The following is a 15,393-nucleotide window of genomic DNA, read 5'->3' on the forward strand; positions in this document are numbered from 1 at the left end:
TGTTTTTCACACAGACTTTAAAGGGTTATTCCAATCTCCAAGATCCTATCCCAATATGTAGCAGGTGTAATAATATTAGGAAATACCTCCAATTAGAAATGTAGTATAGTTCTCCTGATTAGTTAAGTCTCTTCCCTCATGTGCAAGGCATTGTAGCTTAGGTATTCATGGTTACAACCACGAGCAACTAACTAACACACTAGATGATTGGACATAACCATGGATACTTAAGCTGCAATGCCCTGCACATGAGGTAAGAGACATGTCTATATCAGGATAATTATATTACATTTATAATTTGGAGGTATTTGCTAATAATATTATTATTATACCTAGCACATATTGGGATAGGATCTTGGAGATGGGAATGACCCTTGAAGGGGTACTTTGCACACTACGACATCGCATGTGCGATGTCGGAGGGGTCAAATCGAAAGTGACGCACATCCGGCGTCGCAGGCGATATCGTAGTGTGTAAATCCTAGATGATACGATTAACGAGCGCAAAATCGTCGTAATCGTATCATCGGTGTAGTGTCTGGGAAATCCATAATTACGTTGCAGCGACAGGTACGATGTTGTTCCTCGTTCCTGCGGCAGCACACATCGCTGTGTATGAAGCCACATGAGCGAGGAACATCACCTTACCTGCGTCCCCACTGCAATGAGAAGGAAGGAGGTAGGCGGGATGTTTACGTCCCGCTCATCTCCGCTCCTATTGGTCGCCTGCCGTGTGACGTAGCTGTGACGCCGCACGACCCGCCCCCTTAGGAAGGAGGCAGTTTGCCGGCCAGTGCGACGTCGCAGGGCAGGTGAGTGCATGTGAAGATGGCGTAGCGATAATGTTCGCTACGCCAGCAATCACATGATATCGCACCTGCGACGGGGGCGGGGACTATCGCACTCGGCATCGCTAGCATCGGCTTGCGATGTCGTTGTGTGCAAAGTGCCCCTAAGTCTTCATCTGAATAACCCAAATAACATTGATCTTGGTGCTCTCCGTGTGAGGTCCGTTTTTTTTCACGGACAGCACTTGGTCTGAAAATACAGTCATATGAACGTGGCCTTAGCCGGGGCAGAGGAGTAGATTGCCATTTATAGCAATTTGTAATATTACAGTTCTCATGCATAGATGTAAATGCTTTGGTAATGAGGGAAATGTTAAAAGCAGACACACAAGGATTCGGTGAGGAAAAATTGGGAACAAAAGGGTAAATTCTTGTGGTGACTAAGGACGCACGTTTCCAGAAGTCAGAAACATATTTCTTTTACAGCCGAATTGCCAATAAATAGTGATACACATTAGCCATCCTCTGCTCACCAAAAGAGGGAAGTAAAGCCCCAGCTGGTGATTCTTCCTGTAACTTATTCTCAGATGCTACAGTTTAGTAGAGGAACGAGGTATTTCTCACCGTAAATGTAGACACTTCCGAGGTTAAACATATTACACACTAATTAATGTGCAGGAAATGCAGGGCATAAAAGGTCCTTTTCTGTATTAGGGTATGTGCCCACAATCAGGGTTCACAGCGTTTTGGATGTAGCGTGCTTTCACTGCGTCCAAAAAGCTGCGTTGTACAGCACAAGCACAGGGGATGACTTCTAGAAATCCCATGCCCACTGTGTGCTTGTATTTCCTGGAGCATATACTGACATGTGGTGTGGCTTCCCAAGCCACAACATGTCAATTTATTGCTGCAAAGCCGTGAGTGTTTTTGGGAGCAGTGTTTTGATCAGACGTCATCAGCGTTTGTTCAGTGCGTCAGTTTTTGTGTGTGTGTTTTTCGTCTTCCAACTGCTGCTCATTTTATCTATTTATCTACAGTATTAGATAAGAATTTCCATTGTGGGCTACTCTTCCTACACATAATTTGGAGATTGCGGAGCTCCCTACTGCACATGCTCACATGCACTGCTCCTAATAACATTTTAGACATTTTGTGCCCATAACTGCTGAATGGTGGGTAGTCAGAAGTTGCGTCACTCACTAGAGCTCAATACAAGTCTATGAGAGCCAGAACAAGGCTCTCATAGACTTTGTATGGAGTCTTGATCTCTGGCGTGCTCCATGAAACACTAGAGCTTCCGGCAGATTCCAAATCACCAGAGACAGACGTGAACGACGCTGGAATGAGATGAAGATGTCGTCAGGTGCGTATAAAACATGGAGCAGGGGACTTACATTTTTTTCACCACTCCAGCGATGAAATAATAAAAAAAAAAAAACCCCGCAGGTGGTAGTGCTTTAAGAAAGTTATTTACAATTAGATTTTCCTACTTTATTTGTTTTATTTTCCTGTATAACTCCTTTTAACTTTGCACTGCAGGCTGTGGTGATCATTCTTTCGTTGAATACATAAATAAAAACTCTTTTCTGTGTTTCTAGGTGGATTATGACGTGTGCAGTAATTATGGCAACTGGTTGTACAGTGCTGGAATTGGCAACGACCCAAGAGAAAACAGAAAGTTCAACATGATAAAACAGGGCCTGGATTATGATGGCAATGTATGTCTCAGTGTACATGAAACCTATGAAAATAGTTCAAATGTTTTTTATTATTCATATGTTACATTTTGCATTGAAGCATACATGATGGGTCCCAGTTGCAACATATAGTGCAACTTCAGGGATTTCAGGTAACTTCAGTCTCAGCAGTTTATCCTCTTAAGTGGGCTTTACACACAGCGACATCGCTAGCGATGTCGCTGGTGAAAGCACCCGCCCCCATCGGTTGTGCGTCACGGGCAAATCACTGCCCGTGGCGCACAACATCGCTTACACTCGTCACACATACTTACCTGCCTAGCGACGTCGCTGTTGCCGGCGAACCGCCTCCTTTAAAAGGGGGCGGTTCGTGCGGCGTCACTAAGCGGCCGCCCAATAGAAGCGGGGGGGGGCGAAGATGAGCCCACCTCCTTCCTTCCTCATTGCGGGCGGCCGTAGGTACGGTGATGTTCCTCGTTCCTGCAGTGTCACACATAGCGATGTGTGCTGCCGCAGGAACGAAGAACAATTTCGTACCTGCAACAGCAACGATAATCGGGATAACAACAACTGGACAACGATATGGTGAGTATTTTTGATCATTAACGGTCATTCGTGCGTTTCACACGCAACGACGTCGCTAACAAGGCCGGATGTGCGTCACGAATTCCGTTACTCCAACGACATCTCGTTAGCGATGTTGTTGCGTGTAAAGCCCGCTTTAATGTCAAACGGATGGGGCGGCCTTTGTAACCCTCCATATTTGTAATTGGCAAGGTTATGGCAGTTGTATTGGTAATTGGCAGCCAAATGAAGCCCCCCCCGGCTGGCCATCTTAGTGCACATTGGACTTCTGGCTCGGCTTAATAGAAGAACACTGACAGGCCACTGAATACAATGCAATATAAATGTACTACAGCGCTGGTTCTGTAGTCCTGTAGTGGTGCCTAGTACTCACCCCATAAAAGAGCGTAAAAATAAGTCTTAAAATATACGACACAAACTAAATATGTTTGCTTCTTTTTAAAAGTGAAACTGTATTGCAGTAATTAGACTGATCTATAGGCTAAAATAGAACAATGGAAAACCAGAATATTTTTCTGCTTTTACAATCCTTTAGTGAACTCTGTTGTACTCTTAATGAACATCTGCCACTAATTAAAAAAAAACAACTAAATTTGAGTTAAAGGCTATGTGCACACGCTGCGTTTTTTTGACGCTGCGTTTTTGGCCGCTAAAAACGCACAAAAACGCACCTGCGTCGAAAAAACGCGGCAAAAAACGCACGCGTTTTGCCGCGATTTGGTGCGTTTTTTGCTGCGTTTTGCTGCGTTTTTGCTCACTGCGTCCTTATGCGTTTTTTATCAGTGAACAAAAAAAAAAAAGGTCTGATGTCATTTCCTTCTTCAATGTGTTCTTCATTCTCCACTAGTGTATGCAGAAGAGCAGACAGCTGCAGAACTACAAGGCTCAGCATCCTCGATCCAATAGTGTATGCAGGACAGCAGACAGCAGCTGTCGAACTACAAGGCTCAGCATCCTCCATCCAATAGTGTATGCAGGAGAGCAGACAGCAGCTGTCGAACTACAAGGCTCAGCATCCTCCTTCCAGGACTGTATGCAGGATTTCTTTGCCCCCCCAAAAAAAAAAAAATGACGTGGGCTTCGCCATATTTTTGTATGCTAGCCGGGTACAGCAGGCAGGTACGGGCTGCCCCCAACCCCCAGCTGCCTATTTGTACCCGGCTGGGAACCAAAAATATAGGGAAGCCCTTTTTTTTTTAATTATTTCATGAATTTCATGAAATAATTTTAAAAAAAAAATGACGTGAGCTTCGCCCCATTTTTGAGTCCAGCCGGGTACAACTAGGCAGCTGGGGATTGGAATCCACAGTGCAGGGTGCCCATGCTTTCTGGGCACCCCCGCTGTGAATTGCAGTCCCGCAGCCACCCCAGAAAATGGCGCTTTCATAGAAGCGCCATCTTCTGGCGCTGTATCCAACTCTTCCGGCTGCCCTGATGCCGGGTGGCTAGCCAGGTAATAATGGAGTTAGGGCTAGCTGTATATTATCAGCTAGCCCTAAGCCCGAAATTCATGGTGTCACGCCAATATTAGACATGGCCACCATGAATTTCTAGTAAAGATAAAAAAAAAACACAACACAGAAAAATATTTTTATTAGAAATAAAACACAACACAATTAGTGACTCCATCTTTATTGAAATAAAGAACCCCCCTCCGCAGTAATCCTGGGTCAGGGTCCCGCGCCGTCCAATCAGGATCCAATATCATCTGATCGGTTTGCTGGAAGGCAAAGCGATCAGATGATGTGTCAGGTTAAAGGATGTGAATCCCATCACACATCAGCTGATTGTATAAAAGCCGATTATACAATCAGCTGATGCATCAGTAGAAAAAAAAAAAAAAATAATACTCACTTATGTGCTGAATTACCGGCAGCTCCCGGAGCGATGGGGCGGGAGTCTGATCCTGTCCGATCGCTGCAGCAGCTGCCGGTAATCAGGGATGAAGTCTCCTGACGCATCCGCTGATACCGGCCGGGCGCCCGCGTCAGCCCGAGACTCGATCAGCTGATGCGTCAGGTGACTGCATCAGGTGATCCATCGCCAGGTCCTGCAAGCAAGGTCCTGCCCCGGGGAGACTGCACACAGCCGGAGCGGGGGTGGCGATACCGTGACAGGAGCTGGGAGCGGGCATGGCACCGCGAGGCTGCAGACAGGTGAGTATAACTTTTTTTTTTTTTATTCTACTGTTAACTTTTGTTTTCGCAGCCGCTTCCACCTCCTGCCTGTACATGGCGTCACACGGCAGCATACATGCACAGGACGGGAGATGGACGCGGCGGTGACGGTACCGGGAGGATTCATGCTTCTGTCTATACTGACAGAAGGAATCCTCTTCCTGTACACGTCACTTTACTACCCACCTCCTGCGCTTATAGCTGCGTTTTTGGTCTTAGAAACGCACCAAAACGCAGCTATTTGCGTTTCTCATTGCGTCTTTCAACATCCCATTGAACTCAATGGATGAAAAGCGCAGTGAAAAACGCGGGAATAATTGACATGCTGCGTTTTTGTGGTCACCACAAAAACGCAGCTGAAAAAAAACGCTGTGTGGGGACAGCAAAAATGAAAACTCATAGACTTTGCTGGGGAAGCAAAGTCATGCAGTTTTGAGGCCAAAAACGCACCCGAAAAACGCGCAAAAACGCCGAGAAAAACGCACCGTGTGCACATAGCCAAATACTTTGTAAACATTTCATGGCTCCAATGAGTTTGCCATTTTTTTTCCATTTCCAGTGCTGTGCCACTTCTTAGCAGAGATATTCACATTAGTTCCTTTTGGAGCTCGACATGTGAAATCTCTGCTGATAGTTCAGCTGGGCTTTTGTTCAGAGTCTTCTCTGGGGATGTGCGCAATTGACTCACCCGCCCCAGGGCCTTAGGTGACTCGGTGTCGGGCCGGACTAGTCCGGGGTAGTTAGTGGTGGCGGGGCCCGACTCCGTGACCCTGGCAGAGTCAATTAATGTGGCAGTATTGGGAGAGATAGTAATAAAGTTTATATAAGATTCGTGACGCCACCTGTGGATTGCAGCTTTGGAGCCGCAGCTGCTGGACGGGACCTCCGGGGCTGGTGTTGTAGCAGCTGAGGTGTTTCTTGCTCTCCACAGGTGGAGCGGGTAGCCCGGGGCAACCGTTTGCAAAGTCTATGGTGGTTGTTGATGAGGTGCAGGACAAAGCAGACGGCACGGGGCTTGCAGTTAAGATGTTTTTTACTCACTGTTGCGTTGACCGGTTACCCGTGGTATTCCGGGATTCACTGTTCTGGGCCTCCGCCGATCCCGAGCAGGTCAAAAGTCAGTACCGGTGAACCCCTCAATGTGCCTTCCCTGGCCGTCTCACTAGCGCCGACGTTCACTGGACTGTCATGCGCCTCCTCAACCGAGCCTGTCCAAAGGGTGGCTGACCTCAGTCCTTTTATTGCTCCCCCTTGCAGGTGATAGGTGGCAGGTTGTGGCCTCGGGTGCCTGAAGCAATCTCCCGAGCTTTCGGATTACTAAAGGGAAATGTTTTCCTCCCCGTTGTTGCGACCAGATTCCTCCACCCCGATGTGCTTGGTGGAACAAGTCCAAGGAGGCCTCCCGCACATCTGTGGCACTCTGGAACCCTTTCCTCGGTGTCACCTGGACCTAGCAGGGCCCCAGGGTCTTCACCGCAAAACCAAGTCTCCTTACTCCTTTCTCTCAGCCTTTCTGTCACAGACCCTCTCCAGACTCCTGTCCACTGTCACTTCTCTGACAGACTGCCTAGTTCAAACTTGAACTAACCGGTTTTTCCTAACTGACTCCTCCTACACTCACCCTTGCCAGGCTCCACCCCTCTAGGACAGTGAATGGGACTTAAGGCCCTAAACCAGGTATACTGGTCGCTACTCCCAGCATTAATGGGGTACCTACCTTAAACCCTGACCCAGTGTGTGTCCTAACAATTGGTGTGTGCAGGTTTTGTCTGTGAACCGGTAGATGACCCCCTTCTTACCCAGGATGGGATACCACACCTCTGGCTGAGGTGCAGTACCTCTGTGGCGACGAAAGCCTCAGGGGCAACACACAATCACCCCTCCCTCAGTCGCCTGTGAGAAACTTATGTCGGATGCGGAGCTGGCAGCATCTGGGATGGAAGGGTGAAAGCATACGACCCCAGACTCTGCAGGAACACATTACAAGCAGAGATTTGACATATTGAACTCCAAAATCAACTAATGTGAATATCTCTGCAATACAGCACAAAACAGAAATCGGCAGAATTAGAGGAGTTTAAGGATTTTTGCAAGGTATTTAACTCAATATTTTCTGAGACAGATCCTCTTTAAGGGGGGATTTTTGTTTATAAAGTGTTATCACCAATTTTCAGCCATCCACTGAACATGGATTGGTAAATTGGTAGTGTTCTGAAGATGGTGACTGCTCCCATTGATCAGCAAAACTGTGTGAATAAAACATGTGCTGTATTCACCGTCTATAGGACAACTGCTCTATTCATGTCTATGGTACGGTTATAGCTGACTGATGATTTTTGGCTGTCTTACTTTACACCTAAGGCCGCTTTCACACTGCATTTCTTTTTCGCTCCTAATTGGGAGACCCAGACAGTGGGTGTATAGCTACTGCCTCTGGAGGCCGCACAAAGAACTACACTTAAAAGTGTAAGGCCCCTCCCCTTCTGGCTATACACCCTCCCGTAGGAGTACGGATTCCTCAGTTTTAGCTTTGTGCGCAAGGAGGTCAGACACGCACGCATAGCTCCATTGTTTTTAGTCAGCAGCAGCTGCTGACTATGTCGGATGGAAGAAAAGAGGACACATACAGTGTCCCCAGCATGCTCCCTTCTCACCCCACTTATGTCGGAGGTGTTTGTAAGGTTGAGGTACCCATTGCGGGTACGGCGGCAGGAGCCCACATGCTGATTCCTTCCCCATCCCTTTTTACAGGGCTCTGGGTGAAGTGGGATTTACCGGTCTCCAGGCACTGAGACCGGGCTCCATCTACAGCCCCTGGAGAAGATGCTGGATGGAGCGGAGTACGTCAGGGACATGGCCCTGCTTCCTTAAGGTACTCTGGGTCCCCGTGCATTTGGCGCTCACACCGCAGCATGCTGGGTGTTGTAGTGCGCCGGGGGACGTCAGCGCTGCGGCGCCTGTGCCATGGCCTCATTCAGCTTAGCTGAAGCAGGCACACTTATGGGATCGGCCGCGCCGGCCGCTGGGGCTGCGGCACGGCTGGCACTTGTGGTGCGCCGGGGACTTCAGCGCGGCCTGCGCTTTTACGGCGGCCGCGCTGATAACTACAGTCCCCGGCTTTTTGCGGCCTGTTTCCGTTCGTTCCCGCCCCCGGACCTGCCAGTCAGGAGAGGGGCGGGACGCTGCCCACGTCTAGGACTCGGTCGCGCCGGCCGCTGGAATAGCGGCGCGGCTGGCACTTGTAGTGCGCCGGGGACTTCAGCGCGGCCCGCGCTTTTACGGCGGCCGCGCTGATAACTCGAGTCCCCGGCTTTTGCGGCCTGCTTTCGTTCGTTCCCGCCCCCAGACCTGCCAGTCAGGAGAGGGGCGGGACGCTGGCCAGTGCATCAGCGCTGAGGGCTGGAGTCGTTTTTACATACTCCAGCCCTCACAGTCAGCACAGAGGGGACACTGTTCCCGCACTTTCGTTTGGGAACTCCCACGGACCGCCCCTCTCCACACAAGCCGGCAGCCATTCTTGCCAGACACGCTGCGCTGCAGAGGGGAGCCGGGGAGACCCAGACAAGGCATTCTGCAGCCTCTTACCCGCTGCAGCGGGCGGTAAGCAGCCCTCAGGGCTCACCCCCTCTTGTGCTCGTAGTATTCTCAGTATTTTGTTGCTACAAATACTTTGTACTGCATAGCGCTGGTCGCCCTTTTGGCTATAGACTCTCTCACATGCAGAGAGCCAGCAGCATGTCGCCCGTAAAACGCAAGGGTGCCAAAGCACAGACATTATATGCTTCCTGCACCGCATGTGGGACTTTTCTATCGGCAGGCTCCACGGACCCCCATTGTGTGCAGTGCTCGGCCCCTGCGGCGCTTGCACAGTCGGGACCTCTGCTGGACGTGTCCCAGGGTGTACCACCTGTGAATGCTGTCCAGGTGACAGGAACTGAGTTTGCAGCTTTTGCTGACAGAATGTCTCTCACTATGTCACAAATTCTTGACACATTGCGAGCTAGGCCTGTACTTCAGACCACGGACACTGTGCAATCATTGCCCCCTGGTCCCCCTCAGCTCCTAGCTCCGGGACGGGCATCTACACCTCAGGGTGAAGACTCTGACTCGGACGATGGCCCCGGGCAGCCTAAGCGGGCTCGTTATGACGGGCCTTCACATTCATCTCAATGGTCTGGATCCCAGCGGGATGAATCTATGGGTGATGAGGCGGACGTAACTGATCAGGATTCTGATCCTGGGACCGCTCTCAATCTAGATACACCAGATGGTGACGCCATAGTTAATGATCTTATATTTAACATCAATAAGATGTTGAATATTTCCCCACCAGCTCCTCCTGTAGAGGAGTCAGCTTCGCAGCACGAGAGAATCCATTTCAGATACCCTAAGCGTACATTAAGCACTTTTCTGGACCACGCTGACTTCAGAGACGCAATCCAGAAACCCCACGCTTATCCTGAAAGGCGTTTTCCTAAACGACTTAAAGATACACGCTACCCTTTTCCCTCTGAAGTGGTCAAGGGTTGGACCCAGTGTCCAAAAGTGGATCCTCCAATTTCCAGGCTTGCAGCTAGATCCTTGGTTGCTGTTGAAGATGGAGCGGCACTTAAAGATGCCACTGACAGGCAGATGGAGCTCTGGCTGAAATCCATCTATGAAGCGATTGGAGCGTCATTAGCGCCTTCTTTTGCGGCCGTATGGGCACTCCAAGCTATCACGGCCGGGCTTGCGCGAGTCGACTCAGTCACACGTGCATTTGCCCCGCAGGTAGCACCATTGACCTCGCAAATGGCGGCATTCGCGTCGTACGCGATTAATGCTGTTCTGGACGCTACAAGCCGCACGGCAGTGGCGTCAGCCAACTCAGTTGTTTTGCGTAGGGCTCTGTGGTTGAGACATTGGAAAGCAGATTCTCATTCCAAGAAGTGCTTAACCAATTTGCCTTTTTCTCGTGACCGATTGTTTGGAGAGCGTTTGGATGAAATCATCAAACACTCCAAGGGTAAGGATTATTCCTTACCGCAACACAGACAAAACAAGCCCCAACAGAGGAGGGGTCAGTCTGGTTATCGGTCCTTTCGAGGACAGGGCAGGTCCCAATTCGCCTCGTCAAAAAAGACTCAAAAGGACCAGAGACGTTCAAATCCTTGGAGGTCTCAGTCACGCCCAAAAAGACCAGCCGGAGGAACCGTTGCCAAAACGACGTCCTCCTGACTTGCGGTCTCCGATACCCACGCCCGCGGTCGGTGGGAGGCTGTCCCACTTTGGCGACATTTGGCTAGCAAGCGTCAAAGACCGTTGGGTGAGAGATATTCTATCTCACGGGTACAGGATAGAGTTCAGTTCTCGTCCGCCAACTCGTTTCTTCCGAACTTCTCCACCACCAGACCGAGCCGATGCTCTGTGGCAGGCGGTGGCCGCTCTAAAGGCGGAAGGAGTGGTGACCTCCGTCCCTCTTCAGGAACAGGGTCACGGTTTTTACTCCAATCTGTTTGTGGTCCCAAAAAAGGACGGATCGTATCGTCCCGTCCTGGATCTGAAGTTGCTCAACAGACACGTAAAAGTCAGGAGGTTCCGGATGGAATCCCTACGCTCCGTCATAGCCTCAATGTCTCAGGGAGATTTTCTAGCATCAATAGACATCAAAGATGCGTATCTCCACGTGCCGATTGCACCAGAGCATCAGCGTTTCCTACGTTTCGTCATACACGACGAGCACCTACAGTTCGTGGCGTTACCCTTCGGTCTGGCAACAGCCCCCCGGGTCTTCACCAAAGTCATGGCAGCAGTAGTAGCTGTTCTGCACTCGCAGGGTCACTCGGTCATCCCGTATCTAGACGACCTGCTTATAAAGGCATCCTCTCAAGAAGCATGCCAACACAGTCTGGAGGTGGCGCTAGACACTCTCCAGACTTTCGGGTGGATTATCAACTTTCCAAAGTCTCATCTAATCCCGACCCAATCTCTGACTTATCTTGGCATGGAGTTTCATACTCTATCAGCGATAGTGAGGCTTCCACTGGACAAGCAGTGCTCGCTACGGACTGGAGTGCAATCTCTCCTTCAGAGCCAGTCGCACTCACTGAGGCGCCTCATGCATTTCCTAGGAAAGATGGTAGCAGCAATGGAGGCAGTCCCGTTCGCGCAGTTTCATCTGCGCCCTCTCCAATGGGACATTCTGCGCCAATGGGATGGGAGATCGACGTCCCTCGACAGGACGGTCTCCCTCTCTCAGACTGCCAAGGACTCTCTACGTTGGTGGCTTCTCCCCAACTCATTGTCACAGGGAAAGTCGTTCCTTCCCCCGTCCTGGGCAGTGGTCACGACAGATGCGAGCCTATCAGGGTGGGGAGCGGTGTTTCTCCACCACAGGGCTCAGGGGACGTGGACTCAGGAAGAGTCCACCTTGCAGATCAATGTTCTGGAAATCAGAGCAATCTATCTTGCTCTGCGAGCCTTCCAACAATGGCTGGAAGGCAAGCAGATTCGGATTCAGTCGGACAACTCCACAGCGGTGGCGTACATCAACCACCAAGGGGGAACACGCAGTCGCCAAGCTTTTCAAGAAGTCCAGCGGATTTTGACGTGGGTGGAAAGCAGAGCGTCCACCATATCTGCAGTTCACATACCAGGCGTGGAAAACTGGGAAGCGGACTTTCTCAGTCGCCAGGGCATGGACGCAGGAGAATGGTCCCTTCACCCGGACGTGTTTCAACAGATCTGTTGCCGCTGGGGGTCGCCGGACGTCGATCTGATGGCGTCACGGCACAACAACAAGGTCCCAGTTTTCATGGCACGGTCTCACGATCACCGAGCGCTGGCGGCAGACGCATTGGTTCAGGATTGGTCGCAATTCCGACTCCCCTATGTGTTCCCACCTCTAGCATTGTTACCCAGAGTTCTCCGGAAAATCAAGTCCGACTGCCAGCGAGCCATACTCGTCGCTCCAAATTGGCCAAGAAGGTCGTGGTACCCGGATCTGTGGCATCTCACGGTAGGCCAGCCGTGGGCACTACCAGACCGTCCAGATCTGCTGTCTCAAGGGCCGTTTTTCCATCAGAATTCTGCGGCCCTGAACCTGACTGTGTGGCCATTGAGTCCTGGATCCTAGCGGCCTCAGGTTTATCTCAGGGAGTTGTTGCCACAATGAGACAGGCTAGAAAACCATCCTCAGCTAAGATCTATCACAGAACGTGGAAGATATTCTTAGCGTGGTGCTTGGCTCAAGGATTTTCTCCCTGGCCATTTGCATTGCCAATTTTTCTTTCCTTCCTGCAGTCTGGGTTGGAAAAAGGTTTGTCCCTTAGCTCGCTTAAGGGTCAAGTCTCCGCGTTATCCGTATTCTTTCAAAAGCGCTTGGCACAGCTTTCTAAAGTACGCACGTTTCTCCAAGGAGTTTGTCATATCGTGCCGCCTTACAGACGGCCATTGGAACCCTGGGATCTGAACAAGGTTCTCCTTGCTCTTCAAAAGCCGCCTTTCGAGCCCTTGAAAGAGGTTCCCCTTTCTCGGCTTTCACAAAAGGTAGTTTTTCTTGTAGCGGTCACATCTCTTCGAAGAGTGTCCGAGCTGGCGGCGTTATCTTGCAAATCTCCCTTCCTGGTGTTTCACCAAGACAAGGTAGTACTGCGTCCAATTCCAGAGTTTTCTCCCAAGGTGGTTTCTTCCTTTCATCTCAATCAGGATATCACTTTGCCATCTTTGTGTCCGCATCCAGTTCACCAATTTGAAAAGGGTTTACATCTGTTGGACCTGGTGAGAGCACTCAGGATTTACATTTCTCGCACGGCGCCTCTACGCCGTTCGGATGCGCTCTTTGTCCTAGTCGCTGGTCAGCATAAGGGATCGCAAGCTTCCAAATCCACCCTGGCGCGGTGGATCAAGGAACCAATTCTTCACACATACCGTTCTGCTGGGCTTCAGATTCCATCTGGACTGAAGGCCCATTCTACCAGAGCCGTTGGTGCGTCCTGGGCGTTGAGGCATCAGGCTACGGCTCAGCAAGTGTGCCAGGCGGCTACCTGGTCGAGTCTGCACACGTTTACCAAACACTATCAAGTGCATACCTACGCTTCGGCAGACGCCAGCCTAGGTAGACGGGTCCTTCAGGCGGCGGTGGCCCACCTGTAGGAAGAGGCTGTATGACAGCCCGTTCATGTGGTATCTTTTTACCCACCCAGGGACTGCTTTTGGACGTCCCACTGTCTGGGTCTCCCAATTAGGAGCGAAAAAGAAGAAGGGAATTTTGTTTACTTACCGTAAATTCCTTTTCTTCTAGCTCCAATTGGGAGACCCAGCACCCGCCCTATTTGTTTTTAGGGTTTCGTTTTTTTCGGGTGCACATGTTGTTCACGTTGTTTCTTAAGTTCTCCGATCTAGTTATCGGATTGAATTTGTTTTTGAAACTGTTATTGGCTTTCCTCCTTCTTGCTTTGGTACTAAAACTGAGGAATCCGTACTCCTACGGGAGGGTGTATAGCCAGAAGGGGAGGGGCCTTACACTTTTAAGTGTAGTTCTTTGTGCGGCCTCCAGAGGCAGTAGCTATACACCCACTGTCTGGGTCTCCCAATTGGAGCTAGAAGAAAAGGAATTTACGGTAAGTAAACAAAATTCCCTTCTTTGATCTACGTTCAGTGGTCCCGTCAGGGCTTCAGTCCGAACCCCCCCGCAAAACAGGTTTCAGATGTACTGTATTCGCCGACCGGCCATTGACTATACTAGTGCAGATGGAGTCACCGTGTGCTCTGGCATACATAATTTTTGGGACTATACGCCTTCTGGAGGTGGACACCCAGATGTAGTACACTATGTTTAGGTGTCCGCCTCCAGAAAAGCGAATAGTCTAAAAAATGGTGCTCGACAGAGCACATGGTGACTCCGTCTGCACCATTATAGTCAATGACCCTGTCAGCGCATACATTCGAAACGCATTTTGTGGGGGTGTTTCAGACAGAAGACCTGACAGGACCTCTGAACAGAGATGTGAAAGCGGTCTTACTTATCTTACTAGATATTATCTATCCAGTAGACAGGTGAAATTTGGTAATAAGTCTTTGAAGTTAGAATCCCTATTTTTTTAAAAAAAAAAACAACTTGTCCAGCATAAAACAAGCCCATTTACAGCTAGATCCTTGGGAAAATAAAGAAAAAATATGATTTTTAGAAGTGGGTAGAGAGTATAAAACAAAAGCGAAAAAATAAATCTGGCCAAGGGTCAAGGGTTTAAGTTTCAGAATCTGTTTTTTTTGTTTGTTTTTTCTGTATCACTAGGAAGATGTGAAACTGTTTCTTAATATCTCATGTGCATCGCATGGACAGTTTGTCATGTGTACTGTCATGTGATCAGGAAAATTAGTTCACCACTAAGTGTAGGCTTATTTTATTTCTTGTATTCTAATCCTTTCTAATAAAAGGGGGAATACATTCGATTGTGGGTTCCGGAGCTGCAGGAGATAAAAGGAGGAGATGTCCATACACCCTGGGCACTAAGTAATGCTGCACTGGTACATGCTAATGTTACTCTTGGAGAATCGTACCCGTATCCAATTGTGATGGCCCCAGAATGGAGCAGACATGTCAACCGGAAGACAGTAAGTTTACAGAACTGTCATTTTAGGAAATGCGTGTAACTAAAGGCCTCTTTACACCTTAAATGCGATCGCACCCGCCCCCATCGTTTGTGCGGCACGGGCAATTTGTTGCCCGTGTCGCACAATGCTGTAACCCCCCCCCCCCTCCCCGTCACACGTACTTACCTTCCTAACTACCTCGCTGTGGGCCGCGAACATCCACTTCCTGAAGGGGGAGGGACGTTCGGCGTCACAGCGATGTCACACAGCGGCCGGCCAATAGAAGCGGAGGGGCGGAGATGAGCGGGACGTAAACATCCCGCCCACCTCCTTCCTTCAGCATTGTCGGCGGGACGCAGGTAAGCTGTGTTCATCGTTCCCGGGGTGTCACACGGAGCGATGTGTGCTGCCCCGGGTACGATGAACAACAGGACGTGCAATTTTTAGAAAATGAGCGACGTGTCCGCGATGAACGAGAAGGTGAGTATTTCTGCTCGTTCATAGCTGTCACACGCTACGATATCACTAACGATGCCGGATGTGCGTCACTTACGACGTGACCCCGCCGGCATC

General features: G+C 49.9%; 1 protein-coding gene across 1 annotated transcript in view; it reads left to right on the plus strand.

The window, feature by feature from the left end:
* The window catches only part of LOC142244496 (cryptochrome DASH), an 89,285-nt gene that overhangs the window by 28,075 nt on the left and 45,817 nt on the right, over positions 1-15,393 (plus strand). The window contains exons 12-13 of the mRNA XM_075316729.1: positions 2,387-2,506; positions 14,665-14,841. Coding sequence (XP_075172844.1) covers positions 2,387-2,506; positions 14,665-14,841 — 297 coding nt within the window. The remainder of the gene's footprint in view (positions 1-2,386; positions 2,507-14,664; positions 14,842-15,393) is intronic.

This window comes from Anomaloglossus baeobatrachus, chromosome 6 (genome assembly GCF_048569485.1).
Source record: "Anomaloglossus baeobatrachus isolate aAnoBae1 chromosome 6, aAnoBae1.hap1, whole genome shotgun sequence".
Classification (NCBI taxonomy): Eukaryota; Metazoa; Chordata; class Amphibia; order Anura; family Aromobatidae; genus Anomaloglossus; species Anomaloglossus baeobatrachus.